The 24965-nt window shown below is 41.9% G+C and overlaps 1 protein-coding gene across 1 annotated transcript in view; it reads left to right on the top strand.

Moving 5' to 3' along the window:
- Positions 1 to 21821, top strand: part of LOC139447255 (uncharacterized) — a 29559-nt gene extending 7738 nt beyond the window's left edge. The window contains exons 2-8 of the mRNA XM_071228523.1: positions 5037 to 5106; positions 5535 to 5708; positions 9116 to 9283; positions 12493 to 12693; positions 16495 to 16617; positions 20493 to 20674; positions 21589 to 21821. Coding sequence (XP_071084624.1) covers positions 5037 to 5106; positions 5535 to 5708; positions 9116 to 9283; positions 12493 to 12693; positions 16495 to 16617; positions 20493 to 20674 — 918 coding nt within the window. The 3' untranslated portion in view covers positions 21589 to 21821. The remainder of the gene's footprint in view (positions 1 to 5036; positions 5107 to 5534; positions 5709 to 9115; positions 9284 to 12492; positions 12694 to 16494; positions 16618 to 20492; positions 20675 to 21588) is intronic.
- Positions 21822 to 24965: the final 3144 nt, after the last annotated feature.

Below are 24965 nucleotides of genomic sequence, written 5' to 3'. Positions count from 1 at the left end.
AAATTTGGAATAAATGCAGAGGTGGGTGTAGGAGGGAACTAAAGGAGCCGGGTGAGGTGGGTGTTTGTATGTTTATTGGATTTTGGATTGGTAGATTAATTAGTTTTTAGATGCGCTTAATTAGGTCTGTTTTGATTAGGAATACGTCTTGGGCCTTGAAGTTTTCTAGGTTTTTTTTAGGGTTTAGTATTTCATCTAGAGTAGGAACCTTCTTTAGATTGAGGGTGGTTTGTAGTGTGGTTCTGTTTGTTTGGTAGTGGGTGCAGTGGATGAGTGCGTGTTCTGTGGTCTCGGGTTGTTTGCAGTGGGGGCAGTTGCCTTTGGTGTGCCTTTTAGTTTTTTTTAGGTGGTTATTTAGGTTAGTGTGTCCTGTTTGGAGTTTTGTAATTAATCTGACAATTTTTGTTTAGGGGTGTAGGATTTTAGGTTTGGCTAGTGGTTTTCTGAGCACTTTTTTGATTTGGCTATTAGAGTTTTGATATTGATTATGCCATTTTTTGATTATGTTTTGTTTGTTTACACTTTTAATTTCTGATTTTGAGATGGGTAGGTTTAGGCTTATGTCTGGTATTTTGAGAGATAATTTAGCTGCTTTATCGGCGCTTTCGTTGCCGTAAATTCCTACGTTGGCGGGGATCCACAAGAAGGTTATTTGTTTGCCTGCTTTTGTTGGGTCGTTGGAGCTTTTAAGTATTTGGTTTATTAATTTAGGTCGTTTTTTGGTATTTTTGTTTTGGAAGGCTTGTAGTCCACTAAGGGAGTCGGTGAGAATTAGGATTTTATTGTTGTTTTTAGATTGTTGGTTATGCAGGGCTGAGGCCATGCCCATACGTTCTGCCGTGAATATAGATTGGTTGTTTGGGAGTCGGTAAGATTATGTGGATATAACTGGTTGTGTGGTGGACTCCGAAGCCTGTGTGGTTGGAGATCGGGTCTGAAGATCCGTCAGTGTATATGTGACACCAATTTGGCCAATTTTCGTGTATGTATGCAAGTGTGGTGGTTTTAGCTATGTTTGGGTCGGTTTGTTTATTTATTTGGTTTGCTAGCGTTGTGTCTATTTTGGGTATTTTGAGTTTAGAATATATTTGATTTTTTGCAGTTTTGTTTAAGATTTTGAGTTTGGTGTTCATTGAGGTAGTTAGTTATTCTTTGTGATATTGGGGTGAGTATGGGGTGTTTGCGAGCTAGAGCTTGGTTTCTTGGGCTAATGTTTTGTTTAGGCTAAACTCGCGACCGGGATCTACTTGAAATAGATTTGGCTATTTTAGTGGTCCGCGTTTATATATGTGGCTCAGTGCATTAGCTACTTCTGTTGAATCTTTCGAGGTTAATGGCTCAGCCTCCTTGTAGCCACTAGCCACATCCACTACTGTTAAAGTGTATTTTGCATCTTACCTTATCATGGGGAAGAAACAAGAGGTCAGCCTGATGAACTTCATTCGTTGTAAAAATATCAAACTTCTTCCTCGGTATATAACGTGGTGCCGGTAAGTATATTTGCCACATCGCTTGTTTCTTTAACCAATCCTTGGCCACATCTTTAGATACCTTAGCCGCAGTGGCTAATTTTTGTATTGCTCCTATACCTTTCCAATATCCTCGTGGGCGATAGTTAATTTTATTCATTATTAATTAATATTCATGTTTCTTTTAATACGACTCATGACGATCGTTGAATCGCATCAGCATTTTCCCTCTGTAGTAGCAGTATAGGTATATAAATCTGGCTCCAGTGGGGTTGCGGCAGAATCACCATTACCTATACTACTTATCGTCGAAATTGCTATGAAAAATACTTTTCCATGAAAACAGACTATCACTGGCCACTGACAAACATGGGAGCAGTATTAGAATAAGAAAAAATAATTATACACAGTATGACGTGATGATGTGTAAGCATACAGAAAACCTAGATAGGTAAACCTGCACAACTTACTTTAAATACGATGTACTGTGACATTATAAAGCTGTATATAGGTAGATACAATACTAAGCTTCAGATGCATTTAAAGTTGATTTTGACAGCCAAGCCCAAGTCGGACCCACTACAAGTCAATCACTTCTGATAGAGACTATGTTGAGAATGTAGAGGGAAAAGGACTTTGAGCACCTTGTTTTCTTTAACTACCCCAATATGAGACAATAAATTGGTATATAGGTTGATAAATACTAGTCTTTAGATATGAAGAATGTTAAGTAACTTAAGAAGTGCTAGGACAGTTATTAACACGTGTTGATTTGGCCCGGGCTGTCAAAATCAACTTTTAACAGATAGATGTATCATCAATGTAGAGGGAAAAGGGCTTCACTTTGAGCAGCTAGTTTTCTTTACATACTGCCTTCTGAGACTCTATAAAGTGGTATATAGGTAGATATATATTATATTATTTTCTCTTGGAACATCTATAAGATGTACAGCTACATGTACATGTATTTACCAAAAGAAAGAATCTACATTTTTACTTCAATAAATAAACATTCTCTCATTGAACATCTCCAACAGGTTTGTCCATGTTGAGAGATCCACTGAAATGGTTAGTTCACTTGTTACATTTATACAGAACAGAACGATCTCTGTGATTAAATAGCTTGCGTGTGGTTTGTTTGGAAGCATAAATCAACTAACAAACCCCTATCATGTAATTATATTTTCCTGAATAACACGTTGTTTGCATGTAAAATAAATGTCCCTGTTCACCTATGTAGAAAGTCAATAAGTGAAATAAAACTGAGTAACAGACTGTGTATTATAGATCCATAGAAATACGATTGCATAGATGATCAATTCAGAATACAACAGGTGTAAAGTGTGGCTAATTGAAATGTATCTCGATGACTAAATGAAATATGTTTCGCAGGTAATAATCAATAAACAATGTGACAACAACAAGTGAAGGATTGGCAACAGCTGATTGAGTTGATTTTTAGTTTTGCGAAAAAAGTCCGTGGTTTCTGTGGATGAAACTAAGTTTGACAAGGTTACAAATGATCCCTTTCTTTGTCTCCATTTGGCATTCCTCATCCTGTATTGAGGAGAATTGTTTACAGTTAAGTAAAACTCTAATTAAGATTTCTTAAAGCTGTCACGGTGGCAAATTCAAACTTCGATATCATGCTACACAGTTCTATCGTAAAGTCAGATTGGGACCGAATCCGAGCTCGAGATGGCGCTTTGTATTTTTATCTCGAATTTGAAATAAGCTGCGAAATTTATATGCTTTGTTTGTTTGTTTTGTTGTTTAACGTCTCACTCAGCAATATGCCAGCTATATGACGCAGGTCATGCAAAAAAAATCAAGTCTGGACCTGACAATCCGGTGATTGACACCACGAGCATTAATCCACACAATTGAGATAAGATGACATGCATCCAATCAACCAAGTCTGTTCTAACCCTGATCTTCACAGGTCCAAATCTATATGTATTCTTGTGGTCAGGCGGTCGTGATCGGAAAGTAGGTTCGAGAGTTCGGTACACAGATTAGTGGTAAATATCTCTCATGTTGTGACTGATAGGGACTTTGTCATGTTTTGAAGAAATGTCATCACTGTCAGGCTTTTGATTGTAAACATAGCGTAATCTTTACCTCGAACATGCTACTTGTGGTCACAAAATATATGCTTTACTGCATTTCTTCTGATTTTCGTATCAATAACATTACAATGTTTCTAAAGGTTACAGACTCCAAGGATTCATTAAAGTGCATTTTAAGCACCTGAAATTGACAACTCACACTCACTCACCTAACGATTTATACTAAAAATAGATACGAGATTTGAATGACTGACAAATACGTACTTTCTTGTGTTCTCATACATAAAACAGCAGTGAAAACATGATCTAACATGGCTTACTGTGGAAATGTGTGTAGGATTGTAAACTGTCCGTATTATTCCAAATTGCATGCATACACATGTACATGTCTTTATTTGGTTTTGTGTCTCTACCCGCTAACATATGTGGCAAGATACACCTTCCAGGATAGTGGACGATGAAGACACTGACGTAAATTTCTACAACATGTCGAAAAATTCCCAAACAGACAGAATCATATGCTTTCTTAAAGTCAATCCAGCACATTGTTGTTGTCGTTGTCGTTTTTGTCGTCTACGTCACCATTATCCTCCAAGGATAGTGGACGGTATGGACACTGACGTAAACGACACCAAACTAGGCATACATGTAAAAAGGATTTGGAATATTTGGAAATGTGTGCATTTTAATTAATACAAACACTATTTTAAGCCCCAGGAAACGGGATTTTTCTTGCCATGAATAGCGAGTATAACAACTTGGGAAGCTAGCTTGACATTTCGTATACGTAAGTACAGTCCTCATACTGTCTTTGCCTTGTTTCTCCCGATTCTCATTAGTTTCAAAAGAAACAGATAAATGAGTCATAAAAGGATTTCATTGGATTTATCAAAAAGGACCTATCGGGTTTGTTCACTTGGATACGTCTGACTCTGTATGTGGGCGTATTCTAAAGAATTTTATATGTAATTATCATTTTCCATGACGCCCTCTACATATTCTGCGTCGTACCATTGATGGTCTCGGAGTCAAAACCAAAAAGGCGATAGGCGATGACGGTAACAAGAGGATCGAACCATGCCTTAGATACTTTGTTTGTGTCAAGTTGAACACCCACTTTGATACAAAATCACACATTGACGTTTTCGAGTGGGAAGTGACTGGTTCTGGGTCGATTTGAAATGGCACTTCGCTTGGTTGACACCATCCAGCACCATCAACAAAATAAACATTAACATTGATATTCGGTACTACATCAATGGGTCATTTAGGATATATTGAATGACTTGTTTTCAGTCTTGACATGCTTCACAAGAGGATCTTCAGATAAATACATATGTGCAATAGTGCACGATAAAATTCAATCATGAAAGGCCTCCTTGTTAATCACGCCATGGTTCCCGACCTCGTCATACCAAAAGATGTTAACATATGGTGATCATCATCATTATAAACTACTATCATCATCATTATCATTATAATGTTTATGTTCCCGTAGATGCTGATCCTCCTAAAGCTGTGTGTTTCAGTCTGGGTGCTAGTGTTGGATGCAGGAGCACAGGTCGACAGTAAGTAGCCTGCTATTATTTCTACTTTGGTGTGTTGTTTTCCAGGTCTTTTCCGATCAGGGCACTGGGATGAGAACTAAACCATTTTAAAATTGTCTATTTCTTAAATGGTATTTATGAGAAACTGGAATGTTAAAAGGTGTAGAAATACATATTTTATGTTATTATTAATAATTCTGAAGACTTACGTGTGAATATCAGACTCGAGGTTAATTAAGAAAAAATAAACCTGGATGCTGTGTCACATTCCTGTCTTTTAGGCTTGACTGTATTAGATGGTGTATTAAGGAGCGCCTTAAAATCAAAAGAAAATGCCAAAGTCCTACAACCTAGAAGACCGCATGTAACTCTATTCAATAACTTGAACTGAAAATATAGTTATATATTTAACTTTTAGGATAATAATCAGACAATGTTTTTTTTCTCAGTTTGTGGTAGTGCATCAGTGCTAGTTGCCAACTCAACGCCCCAGACACTCCACAACACAGATGGGTTATCTTCAGAATGTATAGTACAAATCACCGTGCCAGCTGGTTCCTCTTTGAAACTTGATTTCACCAGATTTAATGCCACGGCCCATGGTATTGATCTATTTGCGAATGGTGAGTTAAACACAAACGTATCGTGAAAATTGCTTAACTTCAGCCTGCTTCTATAGTGTAGTGGGCAGAGAAGGGGTGTAGTGGGCAGGGTGTTCGCCTTGAGAGTTGTTCAATTGTTCAATCTCCTGGCCGTGTCATACCAAACGATTTTTAAAGATGGCACCTCTGTTTCCTTGCCTGGATCCCGCCACACAGGGAATAACACAAGGACGGGTCGACTCAGAGTCAGTGGATTGTGACTAAGTGAGGCTACCATGTTAAACTGCGGCATCTCCGTGGGCGAGCACAATAAAACCAGAATAATTCCAGGCTAGTACAAGCAGCCACACATACGTGCAGAAACGTTGCTATATAAATGGAATAATCTTGAATACGACGTTATTTTTCATTTCCTCAGTGGGGACCCGGGGTCGAATAGAATGTGTCCTCAGCACCCCACTTCTGGTCGCAAGAGGCGACCGAATTGTGCAACTTGTGTGCCATGGGTTGCCGCCCTGTGTCGGTGGAGGAAGGGAGTCTGGTGGTTGAAGGCACTGGAGCCAGGAGCAGGTGTTCCTTTTGCCCAACACTTCACTTTGATCCTTACTTCATCTAGAAAGGTGGTAGAATGGGCCCGGTTCTATCAATCGGCTGGTCATACCGTGCCTTGTGCATGGTCAATTTCAATTTTGATTATATAAGTGTACTACACAGTAAATGTGGTACATGGCAACCTTGCCTAGAGTCCTATGCCAGAAGGCAGTGGCGCATTGGCCAAACTGGCATTATCGACCTCCAGGTTCCAATTGTCTTCAAATGACTGTTAAAAGGCAGAACCAAACTGACTTTTATTCTGTTTGACATTATTAGCTACCTATGTTGATATAGCTTTCGTATAGCACGCCTGTCGCCCTATAGTGTATGTTGACACTCCATGGTGGGTGGGGAGTAGGGTTGTCATATCTGTTTTCTTTCATCATGGCTTCCCAACAAATCTCTGGTTCTCGTAACAAAAGTAATTGAAGGCACGTTGACACAGATCTAGTTTCAACTTCTGATGATTTGCCAGTGCCACCCTCGTTGGATCCAGGACTATCTCATCCAGATTACCAGATAACTGTTCAATTTTACAGCAGAAACGATTCTCTTTCAACAGCACTAAAATATATCAACAACCAAACTAAACATTAACAGTTAATCAGTTTTTCAGATTCTCTATTTTGTCTTCCACACATGTTCTGTTTGACTATAGATTTATCCATCACAAGGGATAACTATTTCAAGACATCATATATACACATGCACAAAAGTTAAGCGCCACCATATTCATAGTCTCTTGATTTGACGTGTGGGAATCAGAAATACGAAATATGATGATGTATGACTGAATTAGGCTTCAATAGTTTCATGAACCCATATTTGTCCAGATACAACAAGGAAAGCGTGCTTTACGTGTTGCTGCAGTTCCCCTGCCCTATAAAAAGTGAAATTCAAGTTTCAGACACGTGGTTGCATTTTGCTCCTGTGTGAGATTCCACTTCCAATAGAGGTTGAAAATCAGCCACAGTGTGGAGAAAGTTAACGAACGCTGAAAGATGGCAAGTGATAGGCATGAATAATGCTGGCATGTCATGCAGGGCCATTGCAAGACAAATGGGTCGTCATCACAGTGTTATCACTCGTTTGATTGTCAAACATGGTCAAACCAATGATGTCAATGACAGGCTTAGGTCTGGTAGGCCACGAAAGACCTCTAACAGAGGGGATAGACGTCTTTTCAGGACAGTCAGATGCCACTTCAACAGATTTAAGACTGCAGTGGATTACCCATAAGAGACTCTCGACGATGACCGTAAGGCATCACCTCAGAGCGGCTTGTTATAACGCCAGAAGACCAGTAAAACATCCTCAACTGACTGAGAGGCACATGCGGAATCGTCTGATATGGTGTCGTGCCCGTAGTCGATGGAACTTGGCCAACTGGAGACGAGTGTCGAATGCTGCTACGAACTGTTGATGGTCAAATACGTGTTTGGAGGCAACATAACACTCGTTTTGCACCAAGGAACATCCAGAGGTCTAAGCATGTGGCGGGGGATCTGTCATGATATGGGTTGTGTTTCCTTCGGCTGCAAACTTTCGCTGTTGACAATTGTTGAAGCCTGAATGGCCAACAATACCAAGATGCCGTTCTTCGTCCAGTGGTAGTCTCTCATTTTGACAACCATCCTCTTCAGACAAGACCTGTTTACATGGTCGGCAATGCTAGACCACACATATCTCCGTCAGTTTTTGCTTATTTGCATCAAGAAGCTATTGCCACTCTTCCTTGGCCGGCCTGTAGTCCGGATCTTAATCCGACTGAGCATCTCTGGGACATTCTTGGCCGGAAAATCAGACATCGTGATCCCCCAGTTCAAAATCTCGCTGGTCTTGAAGCCGGACTTCATGAAGAATGGATCCGTTTGTCTCTGAGAAGCATTCAACTTCTTGTAATGAGTATGAGTCGTAGGGTTGAAGCTGTGGTCAATGTCGATGGATGATACACACGTTACTGACGTTTCTGTCGTGCAATAGACTCTGCACTCCCTAGGGTGTCTATGTGACACCTGATATGGTCTGCTGATAAAGTAAAAGCTCACAAATATGGTTTGTGGCGCTCAACTTGTGTGCATGTGTATATTAAGAATCTCCATGATCCCAAGTATGCTGATCTACCTTCAACTGTTGTCGATCTATTTTTAAGGTATTGTTATATACAATGATGTCCATTTGATGATTCCATACTACTTGTAAATCTTTTTCTGTGATACGACCAGTTATTTTACTTTCCTTCGTTGGGCGGTCGTGGGTAGCCTATTGGTTGTGCTGGAATACTGCTAAAAGCCGCGTAAAACCATACTCACTCACTCACTCATTCACTACTGTCCTTTTTTGGCAGGTTTAGATGTAAGCCTCAATGTATTTATTATGTTTAACCCTTGATAGTCACCATATGGATGAATGTTGACGATGTGACTTAAAATTTATCTCACCCTCTCATTAGAATTCATTTCATTTCAACTAATTAAGGGGCATTATTGTTGGCCAATGAGGTTCCAGGGACAGATTACTATATCCCCAGCAATATATACATGGTTGTCTACTAAAACTAACCGGGAGGTTCTGTTGTTATAAAATGCTGCTTAAACAGCTCCACATCGGATTGAGTAGGCTTCACTCATCTTTCATTGCTGTGTAATTTTGTATTCGTATTCTTGTCATCTTCTCTGTCACCACTGTGATTTAGGACAATATTCATCGCTGCGAGTGAATGATGATGTCAGACAACATTAATCAATATGAAATTATGCAAATTATCCCTACAAAATAGCCGTGCCATTGAGATAGATTGTTCTTGATTTTAAGTATTGTTCATTCTTGTATAGATCCGTCAGTCAACAGGCAGAGGCTTGCAGCAGTCATCACAAATATGAGAGAGGCCGGAGGCGCACCCACCTACGTTTACCATGGATCTGTCTACATCAGAGTTTATTTCTCATTCACAAATTCGACATTTGTCATGACGTATCAAGAGGTAGACTTCGAAGAGAACAGTAAGTCGTAGCCACAGTGTTTAGTATTTTGGAAACTGGGGGCCCATTTGAATAAAGTTGTGCATTTGACAGGATCTGCTGATCACAGACAAAAAGAGATTCACCTGATTATGTTTAAACCTTTGTTATGTTCATTGTAATTCCTGCATTTTGATTAGCTGAAATGGTCACGTGTTCAATAGTATTCATTTCCAAATGAATGTAAAAAAAAATCAGCCATGCCCACCGAGGATGACTACTTTCACCACTACGGAATATGTGGGAATCCCAATTTTGCTGTTGATGGAATTGCCTTCCTGCTCACCTGTATTATCATGCAAGGGGCTTGTGATCTAAAGTCATGCATTCATCATCCAAACTTGATTCATGTCACGTCACAATATGTATTCCTACGCAGGACATTTTAATCAATCTCGTTATATTTTGTGTCTGCTTTGATTAATATAACTGTTTTTCATTAATTGGGTATGCATAACACATAATGTAATATCGAACCTATTTATAAGGATTGATTCTTTTCGGTCCGTTTTGAGGTATGACTAAAAATAGTGATGTGCACACTTTTGCAAGAATCCACTGTGCCCCAATGAACCGAAAAAAACACAGAGTTAATCATTGAGTAATCACTCTAATATCAGCACCCAACTAGGGCTCGTGTGCGTCCCCAGTTTGTCAACCTGCATCAATTCCGGCTTTTTCCCTTCACTCACTCATTCTCTCACGTTAACTAGGATATATAACCCCAAAACGAGGTCCGTCACAAAATTGCTACCACAACATGTAAACTTAAAATGGGAACTTGAAACAGGTTAAAGGTGTGGTGTTTTTAATCAAGAGTAACAAGCTAGATTAGCTCAGTGATCTTAGGGGAGGAGATGTGGTCATTATTTGCATGAAAGACATCATACCCAATGTATGGATACGATAGGGGTTTCCTTACAGTTTTTTTTAAGTTATCAGAACAATTAGTGAAGTATCATTTTTACTGACCGTGTACCTTGTTGTATGTGATGACATGAGAATAATCACCAATAAGTCATATTCTTCTGTCATACTTCTCCATGGATGATTTCAGTCAAACTCATGTAAAAGAAACACTCAAAACCAGTTTCTTTCCAGCCAAACATAGGCCACAAAATAGAACATTTTTAATGTTTTTTCAGCGTGGGTTAAGTCAGTGCATGATGTTGTCATTGGTAGAATGCTCAAACCTAAAAAGAGGAAGCGGAATTGGAATAAACCCTGTCCCAAGTCTGTCTACCCTACAAGAAAAGTCACGTTTTGTTCTTAATCAGCCAAAGGCCCTCGTCCCTTTACAAAAGCCCAAACAGTGAATGGGACCGCTCCAAGGAAGCGCTACCTAATCGAAATCACCGAGAACGTTTTGGAGAATGTGAAGACTCCCCAACACTGCAGCATTCTGCATTATCCAGATTGGCAGAAGGCCTGTATTCCTGGCCGAAAACCCATGTACTCACCCAATGTCAGATAACCGATTGGGAGGTGCCAAACCTAAGGCACCGAGAACAATGGGCAGTCGGATAGCTTGGTACTTGGGATGCAAGCGTGACATTGCGAAAGTGAGGTCTGCATATTTGCCATGTTTTCCTCAATCTTGTCAATAACATTAGTGTCAAAAGTGATAGAAAATTCAATGATATACATTGGATTTATCAAAAAGGACGAGATCAGGTTTGTTGGAGTTGAAACGGGACTATTCCTAAGAATTTTGTATTTATCATTTTCCATGACGCCCTCTACATATTCTTGGCCGAACCGTTGATTGACCTCTGTGTCAAAACCACAAGCATGGCGAAGACGGTAATACAATCATCGAGCCACTCTATCATGTCGCTTAAGATACTGTATTTGTGCCAAAGCTTGCTATCCACTGACAATGTGTTTGACAGTCTCATTTCATTACATAATCTACATTTCACACTAACATTTTGATGCAAAATCCTATATTGACGGTTTCGAGTGGAAGTGACCGATCTTGAGCAGCAAACAGAAAGGCTTCTGTTTTAATTTTTCAGGCCAGACAACTTCATTCATGTGAAGGACTCTTCAGGGTTGCTCATTTTCTGAACACACTGCACATAAACTCGATGCAGTGCTCGTTCCGATAGCCTCCCCTTGAAAAAAACGGAGTCTGGGCCGATTTGATATGGCACTATACTTGGTTTACATCGTCCAGCAGTACAGAAGCTTTAACAAAATCAATATTGACAATGAAATTCTGTCCCACATCTTTGGCTCGTTTACGAATACGGTTGAATGCCTTCTTTTCATAATTAGTCTTGACATGCTTCACAAGAGGATCATGAGACAAATAGATGTGTGCAAAAGTGCACAAAACCATTATATCCTGAAGAGCCTCAACGTTAATCAAACCACGCCCTGCCATTACGATTGGTAAATATAAGCGATTGAGGGAAGAGTGAGGGGTAGTTGGATCTATTGTCTGACATGATGCTTCGTGTGAGAGTGTCAATACCGTCAATATTCTTGTTTCGTCTAATAACAACACCAATAGGATATGGGGTACAGCATAAGTATTTGTGGCTTTTACTTCAGCTCTGAACTCCAGATTTTGAGTCTACATTTGTACTCTGCCCAAAGTTGTTTCTTGATACAGGCATTCTGGAGTTTGTCCCTAATCTGCTTCCCTAAGTATGTCTAGGCCTGACCTTTCACGAGATGGTCAATAAGTCACCCCCTTCCCCCAGGTATACTGACTGATCTTAACATTTCTACCTTGCCACGTTCCAAATGAAGAATGTTGCATTTGTCGAGTGCAAAGGACATGCCGATATCATTAGACAAGGACTCGACAATCAATGAGGCGAAGGTGCCATGTCTGCATCAATGCATGAACTGGACACAGTCGCTACTGACCATGGGAACTTGCTTGTGAACCCCCTCTTGTGTTGTGGCTCATTTGCATATGCCAGGTGCCCTGTTCTTATGGACTGTTGACCGTTACCACACATTGAGACATTTGGGTAAGCTTTATGTATGAACTACCCGATAAACTACACGACTGGTCGACAAAGCTACAATCAAAAACGAAATGCCCAATTGTTCCCGAGAAGTATAGTGTAGTTTCACCTTGAATTGGCTATTGTAATGGCCAGTGCTTGATACAATTGGGCATTATTGATAAGGGACAGATGAAAGCATCTATGTGTGCCATATGTCTGTTGCAGTCTGTACTCTACCGAGTCTGGTCTTTGCTGACACCACTGTCCAGGAAGTTGTGACGCCCAACTTCGGGAACGGTCCTTATTTTGACAATGCAGATTGCGAAGTCATGATCGAAAGTAGCATCACTGGTGCGAGGGAAGTAAAGGTGGAGGTTATGTCTCACAATTTTGAGTGTTGTTGTGACGGTGTACGAATATGTGACGGTAAGTATATAGAGGTTATCACGCGAGTGTTTTGGGGGATGGAAACTATACTTCATTAGGAATATGCAATCTATTTAGCGAGACTTGGTGAGCTAAATACACAGCGTTTATTCCGTATACCTAGGGCATTACCAGAGATGAAAGTAATACAGAGGGTATCCCAGAAGATGGAAGTAAGACGGAGGGTATCCCCTGAAATAGAAGTAAGACACAGGGTATCCCTACAGATTAAGATAAGACAGAGGTTATCCAATGAGATGAAGGTGACGGAGGGCATACCCTGATATGGAAATAACACAGAGGGTATCCCCTGAAATGGGAGTAAGACGGAGGGTATCCCCTTATATGAAGGGAAGACCGAGGGTATCCCCTGAGAAGAAAATAAGACAGCGGGTATCCCTTTAGATGTATGTAAGGCAGATTGTATCCCCAGAGATGGACATAAGACAGATTGTATCCCCAGAGATGGGAGTAAGACAGAGGTTATCCACTGAGAGGGGAGTAAGACAGAGGGTATCCCCTGAGATGGGAGTAAGACAGAGGTTATCCACTGAGAGGGGAGTAAGACAGAGGGTATCCCCTGAGATGGGAGTAAGACAGAGGTTATCCACTGAGAGGGGAGTAAGACAGAGGGTATCCCCTGAGATGGGAGTAAGACAGAGGTTATCCACTGAGAGGGGAGTAAGACAGAGGGTATCCCCTGAGATGCAGGTAAGACGGAAGGCTTCCATAGAGATGAAGGTAAGACAGAGGGTATCCCCAGAGAAGAAAATAAGACAGCGGGTATCCCTTGAGATGTATGTAAGGCAGATGGTATCCCCATAGATGGAAATAAGACGGATGGTATCCCCAGAGATGGGAGGAAACCAGGGGTTATCCCCTGAGATAAAAGTGAGACAGAGGGTATCCCCACAGATTAAGATAAGACAGAGGTTATCCAATGAGATGAAGGTGACTGGGAGTATCCCCTGATATGGAAATAACACAGAGGGTATCCCCCGAAATGGCAGTAAGACGGGGGGTATCCCCTAATATGAAGGGAAGACAGAGGGTATCCCCTCAAATGGGGGTAAGATGGGGGGTATCCACTGAGATGCAGGTAAGACGGATGGCCTCCATAGAGATGAAGATAAGACAGAGGGTATCCCCAGAGAAGAAAATAAGACAGTGGGTATCCCTTGAGATGTAGGTAAGGCAGATGGTATCCACAGAGATGGAAATAAGACAGAGGGTATCCTCAGAGATATGAACGTTAGAGGCTGGGGCAGAGATGAAAGTAATATGGAGGGTCTCTTCAGAGATTGAAGTAAGACAGGGGGTATCCCTACATATTTAGATAAGACAGAGGGTATCCCCTGAGATGGGAGTAAGCCAGTCGGTATCCCCAGAAATGGGAGTAAGACAGAGGGTATCCCCTGAGATTGTAGTAAGACAGAGGGTATTCCCTGAAATGGATGTTAGTATGCGAGTATGACAGAGAATATCCCCTGAGACTGTTGTAAGAGGGAGTGTATCTCGTGAGATGGGAATAAGACGGAGGGTATCTCCTAAGATTGTAGTAAGATAGAGGATATGCCTTGAGATAGGAGTAAGACAGAGGGTATCTTCTAAGATGGGCATAAGACAGAGGGTATCTCCTGAGATAGGAATAAGACAGAGGGTATCTCCTGAGATGGAATAAGACAGCGGGTATCCCCAGAGATAGGAGTAGGACGGAGGGTATCTTCTGATATGGGCATAAGACAGAGGGTATCCCCTGAGATTGAAGTAAGACAGAGGGTATCTTCTGAGATGGGCATAAGACAGAGGGTATCTCCTGCGATGGGAATAAGACTGTGGGTATTTCCTGAGATGGGAATAAGACAGAGGGTATCCAATAAGATTGGACTAAGACAGAGGTTATCCTCTTATTCGGTGAATAAGACAGAGGGTATCTCCTGAGATGTGAGTAATACAGAGGTTATCCCCTGAGATGGGTAGTAAGACGGAGGGTACCCCCTGAGATAGGAGTAAGAGAAAGGGCATCTCCTGAGATGGGAGTAGGACAGAGGGTATCTTCTGAGTTGGGCATAAGACAGAGGGTATCCCCGAAGATGGGAATAAGACAGCGGGTATCCACTGAGATTGGAGAAGAACAGAGAGTATCTTTTGAGGTGGGACATCGGGTATTTCCTGAGATGGAAGTGAGACAGAGGGTATCCCCTGAGATGGCAGTTAGTCAGAGGGTATTCCCTGAGATTGTAGTAAGACAGAGGGTATCTTCTGAGATGGGAATAAGACAGAGGGTATTTCCTGAGACGGAAGTAAAACAGAGGGTATTCCCTGAAATGGATGTTAGGCAGAGGGTATCCCCGGAGATGGGAGTAAGACAGTCGGTATCCACTGAGATGTGAATAAGACGGAAAGTATCCCATGAGATGGGTGTGAGGCAGAGGGTATCCCCAGAGATGGCAGTTAGGGAGAGGGTATTCCCTGAGATGGTAGTAACACAGAGGGTATCCTCTCAGATGGGAGAAAGACGGAGGGTATCCCCAGATATGGGAGTAAGACAGTGCATATCCCCTGAGATGGAAATGAGACAGAGGGTATCCCCTGATATGGGAGTAAGACAGAGGGTATCCACTGAGATGTGACTAAGACCGAGGGTATCCCCTGAAATGGGAGTGAGGCAGAGGGTATCCCCAGAGATGACAGTTAGGGAGAGGGTATTCCCTGAGATGGTAGTAACACAGAGGGTATCCTCTCAGACGGGAGAAAGACGGAGGGTATCCCCAGAGATGGGAGTAAGAAAGAGCATATCCCCTGAAATGAAGTGAGACAGAGGGTATCCACTGAGAAGGGAGTAAGACAGAGGGTATCCGCAGAGATGGAAATGAGCGAGAGGGTATCCCTATAGATGGAAGTGAGACAGAGGCTATCCTCAGTGATGGAAGTGAGGCAGAAGGTATCCCCAGAGAGGAAGGTAAAACAGAGGGTATCCCCAAAGAGAAAGGTAAGACAGACGGCATTAGTGGCGATAGTATTGAGAGAAGGAAGTAAGATGGAGTCTATCCACATGGTTTAAAGTAAGTCAAGTGAAAGGATATCACCAAAATTGCAGTTTGGAGGGATTTCAATCTCATTATATTCACATCTTTAATTTTGACGCGATACATGTACGCGTGAAGATGGCCACCCCTACGGGACCACCTTTTGCTCACTGTCGAAGCTTCTAAATCGGAACCAAATGAAAACAAAGTAGCACCGCCTTAATATATTATTGTTGTGGATATTTTACACATTCCGTCGTTTGGGGGTATTGGCATGTACACCTCAACGGGTGTATCATAAAGAGTATATCTGGGTTTTGTGGGGATTTTCATTAGCTAAGATGGACATTTCCGAATCGAGGTGTTTAAAACAGAATCATTCAGAAAGCCGGCGGGTGATTGGCTCAATAATCCACAATCCGTGGTTTACATTGGATTGTCAAATTTTGCTCAGGGTTCTCATATGATGTGATCTCCTTTGGAGTGAGTGAGTGAGTTTGGTTTTACACAGCTTTTAGGAATATTCCAGCAATATCACGGCGGGGAACAGCAGAATGGGCTTCACACATTGTACCCATGTGGGGAATCGAACCCGGGCCTTCGGCGTGACGAGCGAACGCTTTAACCACTAGGCTACCCCACCCCCCCCCGATCTCCTTTGGGAATGTGATTAGATTTACATGTGTAGTATCTGAGTATAATATCTGATTTTAAAACGGTACACTATAATCCACACACGATAAACACAATGTTTTCTTTATTTCTTCTTCAGATGACGGCTGTCTTAATTTGTGTAGTACATCCAAAAGGATCTTCCGTGGAAGCAATGTTACAATTCATCATTGGTCAGATTTCCTATTTGCTTACAATGGTACGAGATTAGAGTACACTGTAGGTAAATATCTTCTTTATTATCTTCTTTAACCCCTCCTTTCTCAAAAGTAAACATAGTATATGATTAAAATTAACCATTTATATCTTCCAAATGATTAGATCTGTTTTAGATTTATTGCTTAATGTAATCATAAAAAATGCAAAATGAATTACTTGTTATAGGAATAAAATAAAAGGTCAAAGTTCATAATCAATGGCAGGCCCTATCATTAAACACTATTACAATTGATCAAATCAAAATGTTATTGTTCTCGTTTTTATACTTGGCGTGTCACATTTCCTCCAAACCCAGCATACAACAATTGGACAATATGTGGCATAATGCACGAAATTTGTGTCATCAAATTTGCAAACATAACCACGTTTTCGTTATTTCGTCATTTTGGTCATTAAAATCCATGTATTATGTATATGATTTCGTGACAATAGTGAGGTGACACGAAATGTTAACGCACATGTCGCTACTAAAAAGGTTCTATCCCATTTATCAAACATGCCAACAAGGAATATATATATACATATTAAAAAAATATATATGCTCTTCAAAATAAGAAACACAAAGCCAGATTTGTGTGAGGTAGCCTAGATGTTGTGGAGAGAACATTTGGTCATTGTAGTCCTCTCAGTTATCGGTACATAGGAAAAGTCCAAGGTGAAGGTCAGCTACCATCAATAACGCGTATTTCGCCCGTTGGAATCGATAGCGGCCTGACATCTCCTGCCCATGGAAGAGACGAGTATGCGAATCACCTTCCTTGGATATGTGATTCTGTAGCCCACACTCTGCCTGCAACGCAAAAGCCAACTGCTGCAACGTCTGGGGTTGTGGTTGACTTCGGCGTAGCCGTCTATCCAATTCATCCCACAGGTACTTTATCGGTTTCAAATCTTGGGTTCTGGAGGGCCAGGGGAGAACATCAATGTTGGTGTTGTATAGACAGGATCTTGTGATCCGTGATGTCCTCTTGGAATACACCTTTGCCGTTGGCTGAATTTAGCAGGACATGTGGCAGGAGAATTTCGTTGATGTATCGTTGAGCCGTAAGATTGCCCTGGATAGCGATCAAAAATGTTCTGCCATGATGAAGGATAACCGCCCACATCATAACGCTACTACCACCAAACATGTCCACTTCATGTACGCAGTTTCCGGCGTATCGTTCTCCCCGATGTCTGCAGACCCGTGCCCATCCATTCCCTCGATGGGCGAGAAATCTCGATTCGTCGCTCAACCAGACATCTCTCCATTGCAGTTAACCACCAATGCAGTCGTTGTTGGCGATGTTGTCGACTCAATATGACGCGTCGAACAGAACGTCTTGCTCGTAGACCTGCTGCTCTTAAATGGTTTCGTACAGTCTGGTCGGAAAATCTGTGCAGTCCAGATATTTCTGATGTGGTTGAAGTGGCTGTGATGGTCTTTTCACGTATGTGGCGCAGTCGAATGTAGCGATCTTGGGCGGGGGTGGTTGCTCTTAGGCTTCCCGAACTTTGCCGATCACGTGTTGACCCATGCTGTTGAAACCGATCCCATAGCCTTGTGATGGTGCTCGGCGCTACATTGAAAACACTGGCTTCAGCTGATCGGGATTCCCCAGCTAGCAAGCGGCATTTGACGCTGTTTCTTTGCACTTCTGTTAATCATGGCATGTTGTTGAGCTGTCACTGTTCGATTGACGCAGATGCCAAGCAATAAAAAAACCTGCATTTTAATGCCGTTCATAGTACTGCTGCACGTGCAGCTCCATGGCCCTTTTTTTACTGCACTGGGTGCGTTTTTCCGAATCGTACGTGTTTCCCGACTAATGGTTTGCATGTCCTGGGTGTGAACATTTGATCCCGGAAATTTGTCACTGACACTATAACACGTTAAACCTCTTCATTTTGAACATCTTGGTCCGTAAAGTTTGCTCTTATGGCCAACAATATCGGTTTTGTGTTTCTATTTTTGAAGAGTATAAAATATTATAATTCTGATTGGCTTGCGCCGTTCCGACGCACGTCAGCCTTCGAAAGGGGGACAAGCCGTCTTGTAGGTTACGGCTACTCTCTCACCACATGTCTATTCCCGTTTCTCGTTTGCACAAAACATATGTCCTTGTTACGTTGTAGCGTTAAAAAGTAGCGTATTAGAACACTTAGAACATATACCTCGTATGGTGGAGTAATCCAGTTATATCACGGCGCGTCAGCTTAATGTGGGAGGAAAGCCAAAAGTGATGCAGGTGCCAGACGTTACCCCTGGGTATGGTGTATGGTGTAGCACGGATGTGGTGCTGAGAAACCTAGAAAGATAATCGGGGCGATTCGGGTTTCTGGCCTGCCGAAGGGGCGCAACTCTGCAGAGCGAATCGCAAAGCCTTAGACGAATGGGCCACCCGTGCCTCCTATGATAAAGTAAACCTAACTCACTCACTCAAAGGAAGAGGCCTTCTGCCTGGGTCACGACGGCGATGGTCATCACGTGACGATGTAAAACCGTCGAACCGAGGCTTGTTCGACTCCCGTCCGACCGAGGGTTATGGTGTATGGTGTAGCACGGGTATGGTGCTGAGAAACCTAGAAAGATAATTGGGGCGATTCGGGATTCGAACCCACAATCATAGGTTTCTGGCCTGCCGAAGGGACGCAACTCTGCAGAGCGAATCGCGACGCCTTAGACGAATGGGCCACCCGTGCCTCCTATCATAAAGTAAACCTAACTCACTCACTCAAACGAAGAGGCCTTCTGCCTGGATCACGACGGCGATGGTCATCACGTGACGATGTAAAACCGTCGAACCGAGGCTTGTTCGACTCCCGTCCGACCTTGGCGCGTTGTGCCTGTTTTGGTCGTTACGAGTTGAGTTAAAATTAGGTTTAACGTCGCGTCAAAGATTATTGCACTCAATAAGCGACGTGCATGCACGTGCGCGTGCGTTTGGGGCTGCTTGTACTTGTCCGGACTGATGCCGATTTATAGTGCTAGCTCACTGAGATACCATGCCGCAGTTTAACATGAATAGCCACTCAGACACAGTGTACTGACTCCGAGCCGACCAGACCTTGTTTTAGCCCCTGAATGCCAAGAGCCAGACAGGGTAAAAAGAAGAACCATCTTTTAACGTCTTTTGGAATGACGCGGCCGGGGATGGAACCCCGGACCTTCCGCTCTCCATGAGGGTGCTCTACCACTACACCACAGAGGGGATCTGGTCGTTACGAATAATAATGACGAAAAATATCGAATATGGGCATAGTGAATCCTAGTGGTATAATTTACGTTGTTCTTACTAATATTCCAGCTTTATGACGACGGTCTGAAGTAATCGAGTCTGGACCAGACAATCCAATATTTGCCATAATGGGCATGAAAACACACGCAACTGGAATACGACGACAAACATCAATCAATTCAGTGAACATGCCTAACTGATCCAATTAGTTCCCTTTACAACAGACATTGATTGCTGAAGAAAACTTCTAACCCAGATATTCACGGGAGAGGGAAGATGAAATGGGGTTTAAGGTCGCGTTTCAGATTATTGGACTTATATAGCAAAGTGTTTGCGTGTGGCGGCTTTCATTAGTCCAGATTTCAGTCAGTTTTATAGTGCCACTGAGATAGAGCAGGCCCACTGAGATAGAGCAGGCCAACTGAGATAGAGCAGGCCCACTGATATATGTTGCTGTTGACCAGTCCTTGCTCTCGTCGAGCGCCAAGCACCATCATTTAACATATTTTGATAGCATGCCACACTCAACAATATTCCAGCTATATGAGGGCGGTATGTAAATATTCGACCCACCTCCACCCCTACCAAACAAACAAAGAGGTAATGTCCTTTTGTGGATCAAGCCTTTATTTCATGTACTTATATTGGACGTCCGTTGCAGATTTTACTGACTGGACTCCGTGGAAGAGCAACGCCTGTTACTTTGACTGTACCACCAAACAACGCCTTGTCGACGACACTAGAACAAGGACTTGCCTCAAGGACAGCTGCATGGGCGAGACGAACCAGAAACGAACCCGGGTCTGCAGAACCACGTGTAAGGATTGCGTCCTCGGGAATTAGGTAAAGCTTATGAACAATACAATATTTGGTTCCAGACAGGATATGTTTAGGACTAATGCATGGAGGAAGAGCAGAACAGTGGGTATTTTACACAACACAAGTTTTCACAGGATATCCAACATGTTTCGCGAGGACATATGTTCTTTGAAGAAACACGGGAACACATGACACACCATTTTGATCACTGATGTGGCAAAGTTTGAAGTGTCCTACACCTGCCTAACACAACACTTCCTGAAAGCGCCACCAATGCTGTAACCCGTATCAAACAACCTCTGATAAAGCGTCTCATGACACTGTTTTGAAATCGTCGTAGAAAGAACACATTCAATTGCACGGCAAAGGTGAAATCACACCAGATGCTGGCGCTGATCGTCACAAAGAAAAATCTGGCTTTTGGAAATTGAAATAAAAACTCTGGTCATGGTCTTGTGTATACATGCTTCTGAATACTTTACATGTATTGTCATTCTAAATCTTAATGCATAAATCTCGAATGCACAAAAGACATCATATGTTAAAAGAAAATCATGTTATTTTTGTCTCTTCTAAATGTCTTTATAAACCTCAAGTGACGGCATGCCTTTCTTGTCGTGGCGGGTTATGCCTCTTAAAAGTAAAAACCAGGAAATCATGTTAATTAGCATTACCTTCAATATGTGTACAGATTATGGAGGTATTAACGTGTAAGCAGGCGTGCATACCATGTAAATTCGCGTTGAGGATTTACGCAAAGCCTGTACGCCCGTTTATAACTACATAGCCGAAGTAAATACGTCAACAAAAATAACTCCACAGACTGCATATTTTCACCAGGAACAAACACAAACTGTAAACAATAATTATCATTAGCGGCAAGTGATAAAATATGTAACTGTTTTGTATAATGGAAGACGCCCTTTCATGTTTTACAGTTCCGGTCTGACAGAATACAAAGAATAATATTCTGAAAATGGATTCAAGATATGGTTGCGCATTCATCACTGACTAGAGAGGGATTCACAAAGCTGAAAATGTTTCGGTGCAAATACTGATATTTGAAAGTATTTCTAGGGGAAAATCAACACGGTATCTGCTTATATTATTTGAAGACATGTCTATCTTAGAGGGCCAACGACTTTTGCATTTTGTTTTCTTTTAACTTGCTTTCGGGATTTACAAAGAAATAAAGCAAATGGTATACGTCTCCTGGCCTTCTTGGATTTGCTGTTGTGCACAAGTGAGCTAATATTAGTTATTCTGTCATGACATAAAAGAATGTTTGGGGTATCACGGGGCATCAAATGGTATCTAGTGGTATAGTGTCCGCCCGGGGAGCGGAAGTCGCGGGTTTGATCCCCGGTCACATCATACCAAATGACTTGAAAGATGGTACTTGTTGTTACCCTGTCTGGCGCTCGGCATTAAGGGGCTAAACAGGGGCCATCTTCCCGAGGCAAGAGAGTTAACTGATTTTAAACGTCCAGTTTCCATCTTTGCCGAACTAGGCTGGAATTCGGGGGCTCGATCGTAGCTTCACCAGTGGCTATTATGAGTTATGTCCCTTCTAAGCCTCTGCTATGGACCAATCAGGTTCCATCTCTCGTATCAGCCGCGCCCAGTCAAGACGATCTGATCGATAATCAAGTTCTATATTGTGATTAAATGGGTCTTACATCGCGAAGTGCATCAAATCAAGTGAGCACCTTGATTAAAAGCATGAAGAGATTAGGAAAATATCTGTTGACAACGAGTTGGCGGTGCACATACTTTGCAAATCCTGCAATCGACCGAAATCTGCATGACAGTTTACGAACCGGATTTCGATTTCGGTGCGCTATTTTAATTGGACTATGCATAGAGTCGTTAGTCCAGCCAACATAAAACTCTATAATACCAGCCTTGATCGGCAAGGGAGGAAACTGGTCTTTTGCAGTCAGTAAACTCTCTTGCCCTGGGAAGATGAACAGGGGCCGACGGAGTCATCATGCTGTGTCTGAGTGAGGTATTCTTGTTAAACTGCGGCATGGTATCTCAGTGGTATAGTACTATAAAATCGGTATTGGTCGGGACTAGTACAAACAACCACATACACACACGTGCAATAATCATGAACGAGACGGTCAACCCCATTTTACCTCACCTCACACAAAAGGCGAGTGTAGGGATACATTCATAGCCTACATCATACATACACCAATGACTACAGATAACCCATCACAACTATAAAAGAACATTGTCGGATAGTTTGGGGGAGGATTTCGATGTCCTGGACCTTAAACCTGACTGGTTTGTGATGAGATGGCAACTAGTTTGTTAGTTTGTCTTGTCTGGGGATGAACATTTATAGTCAACTTGGGCTGGCCCAACGACTCACTGTGAAGCCAGAGGAATTCGTTATTGATCAGTGAATACAAAAAAGTACCCCCTCCATGTCAGTAGAGAAAAGTCACTCGCCATTTGGCCCCTTTGTTTACAGCAACGAAATATACGGCCGAAAATCCAGCCAAGGTAGGCAAGGGTGGAACTTGGACGGCTATAGTTAGTTCACACAATTGATTCGGGAAGATGAAGTAGGTCAGCCAATCAGGTTGGCCGTGCCTAATTCCGCTCGCCTTTCGTGACTTTTTTTCAAACTCAAATGTGTGTTTTACAACAAGTGTGGCATGTACAATATACGGGAGGATGAGGAGTGACAGAGTGCATATTTGTCAATTGTTATGTGTTCTTAAATGCGATTCCAAACCTATGAGTAGTGATGTTGAATTTTTCTCACTGAAGCAGAAGCGTGAATTCTCCTTCACCTGGTGATTTTGTTTGGAAACCCATTATATGAGAGACATGAACACTTCTGTAAACATTACTGACTAACTGAGACATCAGATATTTTGTTAAAGCGTCGAATATTTTGATAATCCACAGAAACCACCTACCCAGCAGGTGATATGTTTTGAATAAAAAAAAAATAGACTTCAAAACGCAAATTGCTTCGCAGATTATTTGAATTCGTTTTGCACTCTCCCTTCCCAAAAAACTGTATCCGTGCTTTCTTGGCGCCTATAATTGTGTGCACCAATTTATAGAACCGTTCGAAGTACCTCTTTAAATGTTATTGAGAGTGCGTGCGTGTGTGAGTGAGTTCGTCATAGTTTGGTTTAACACCGCTTTGAAAGTAGCGATTGCAAATATATATCAACTCCATGTGTGAGAAAGGTTCTGCGTGAGGCGTTAAACAACAAACAAGCAAACAAATTCTGACGTTTACCACTTTTGTTTAAAACCATAATCACGATGTTATGATTCGGAAACCAGTTTGTTATAAGTGGGATCAAATCGTAGTCCTGAACCATTCGTCAGATAAAATCTGATGACATATAAGAGATAACGTCAGTGTTTTGAGGTTCTACCATGATGACAACTACACATGGTACACAGGTCAGCGATCTCAGAACGTTCCGAAAAGGAGTCACAGATCTTGATAGGTGTAACACATTTTACTCAAGTTTTAGATGAATTACTTATATTCCTGCCTGTTTAAAAAAATGTTGTTAAATAACACTTTTAACACTTTTAATAACACTTGTTTCTATCTTTACACAAAATAGATACATATTTATATACTCAACAACAAAAGCTCCTGTGACACCAATATTTTAGTTTATTTTTCAAAGAAGTAAAGTTTGGTTTTCAGTGTTGTAGTACATATATGGAATCAAGTGCTACAGAAAAACATGTATTCCATGCAAAAGTTTACGTTTATGCAAGCCCCATGCATTTCACTACCCAAGAATAGGTATAAAAAAAACATGTGCGTTCACGGGATCCATATGCATTGTTTAGCATCATGCTGACAACAACCACTCAGAAAAACAACAAAATACGCAATTTATTCAACATTATTAAATGCCACGCCTGTCCGAAAATGAGCGTCTGCGAGCCATTGGTATGCTTGAAGCAGGATCGAGTCAACGTGATGTTGCAAGACAATTTAACGTCCACAGAAACACCGTTTGGTGTTTATGTCAACGTTGGCAACAGATGAAAGCAGCCAGAGACCATCCTCGGAGTGGCAGGCCATGCATAACCAATAATCGACAAGACAACTGGATTCGAACAACACACCTACGAAATCGATTCCAGTCAGCAACAGTGACTGCAAGAAGCATCCCTGGCCTTCGACGAATATCTTCACAAACCGTACGTCGCGCCTCAGATGTGCAGGGATTGTCGCCAGAAGACCAACCAGACGTCCCATTTTGACAGGAAACCACCCTCAAGCACGTCTACATTGGTGCAGTCAGCGTCTACGCTG

Source organism: Haliotis cracherodii, unplaced genomic scaffold (genome assembly GCF_022045235.1).
Source record: "Haliotis cracherodii isolate W230 unplaced genomic scaffold, xgHalCrac1.p SCAF_7, whole genome shotgun sequence".
In the NCBI taxonomy this organism is placed as follows: domain Eukaryota; kingdom Metazoa; phylum Mollusca; class Gastropoda; order Lepetellida; family Haliotidae; genus Haliotis; species Haliotis cracherodii.
Note: the sequence above shows the minus strand (reverse complement) of the source record. Positions and strands in the feature narration are given on the sequence as shown.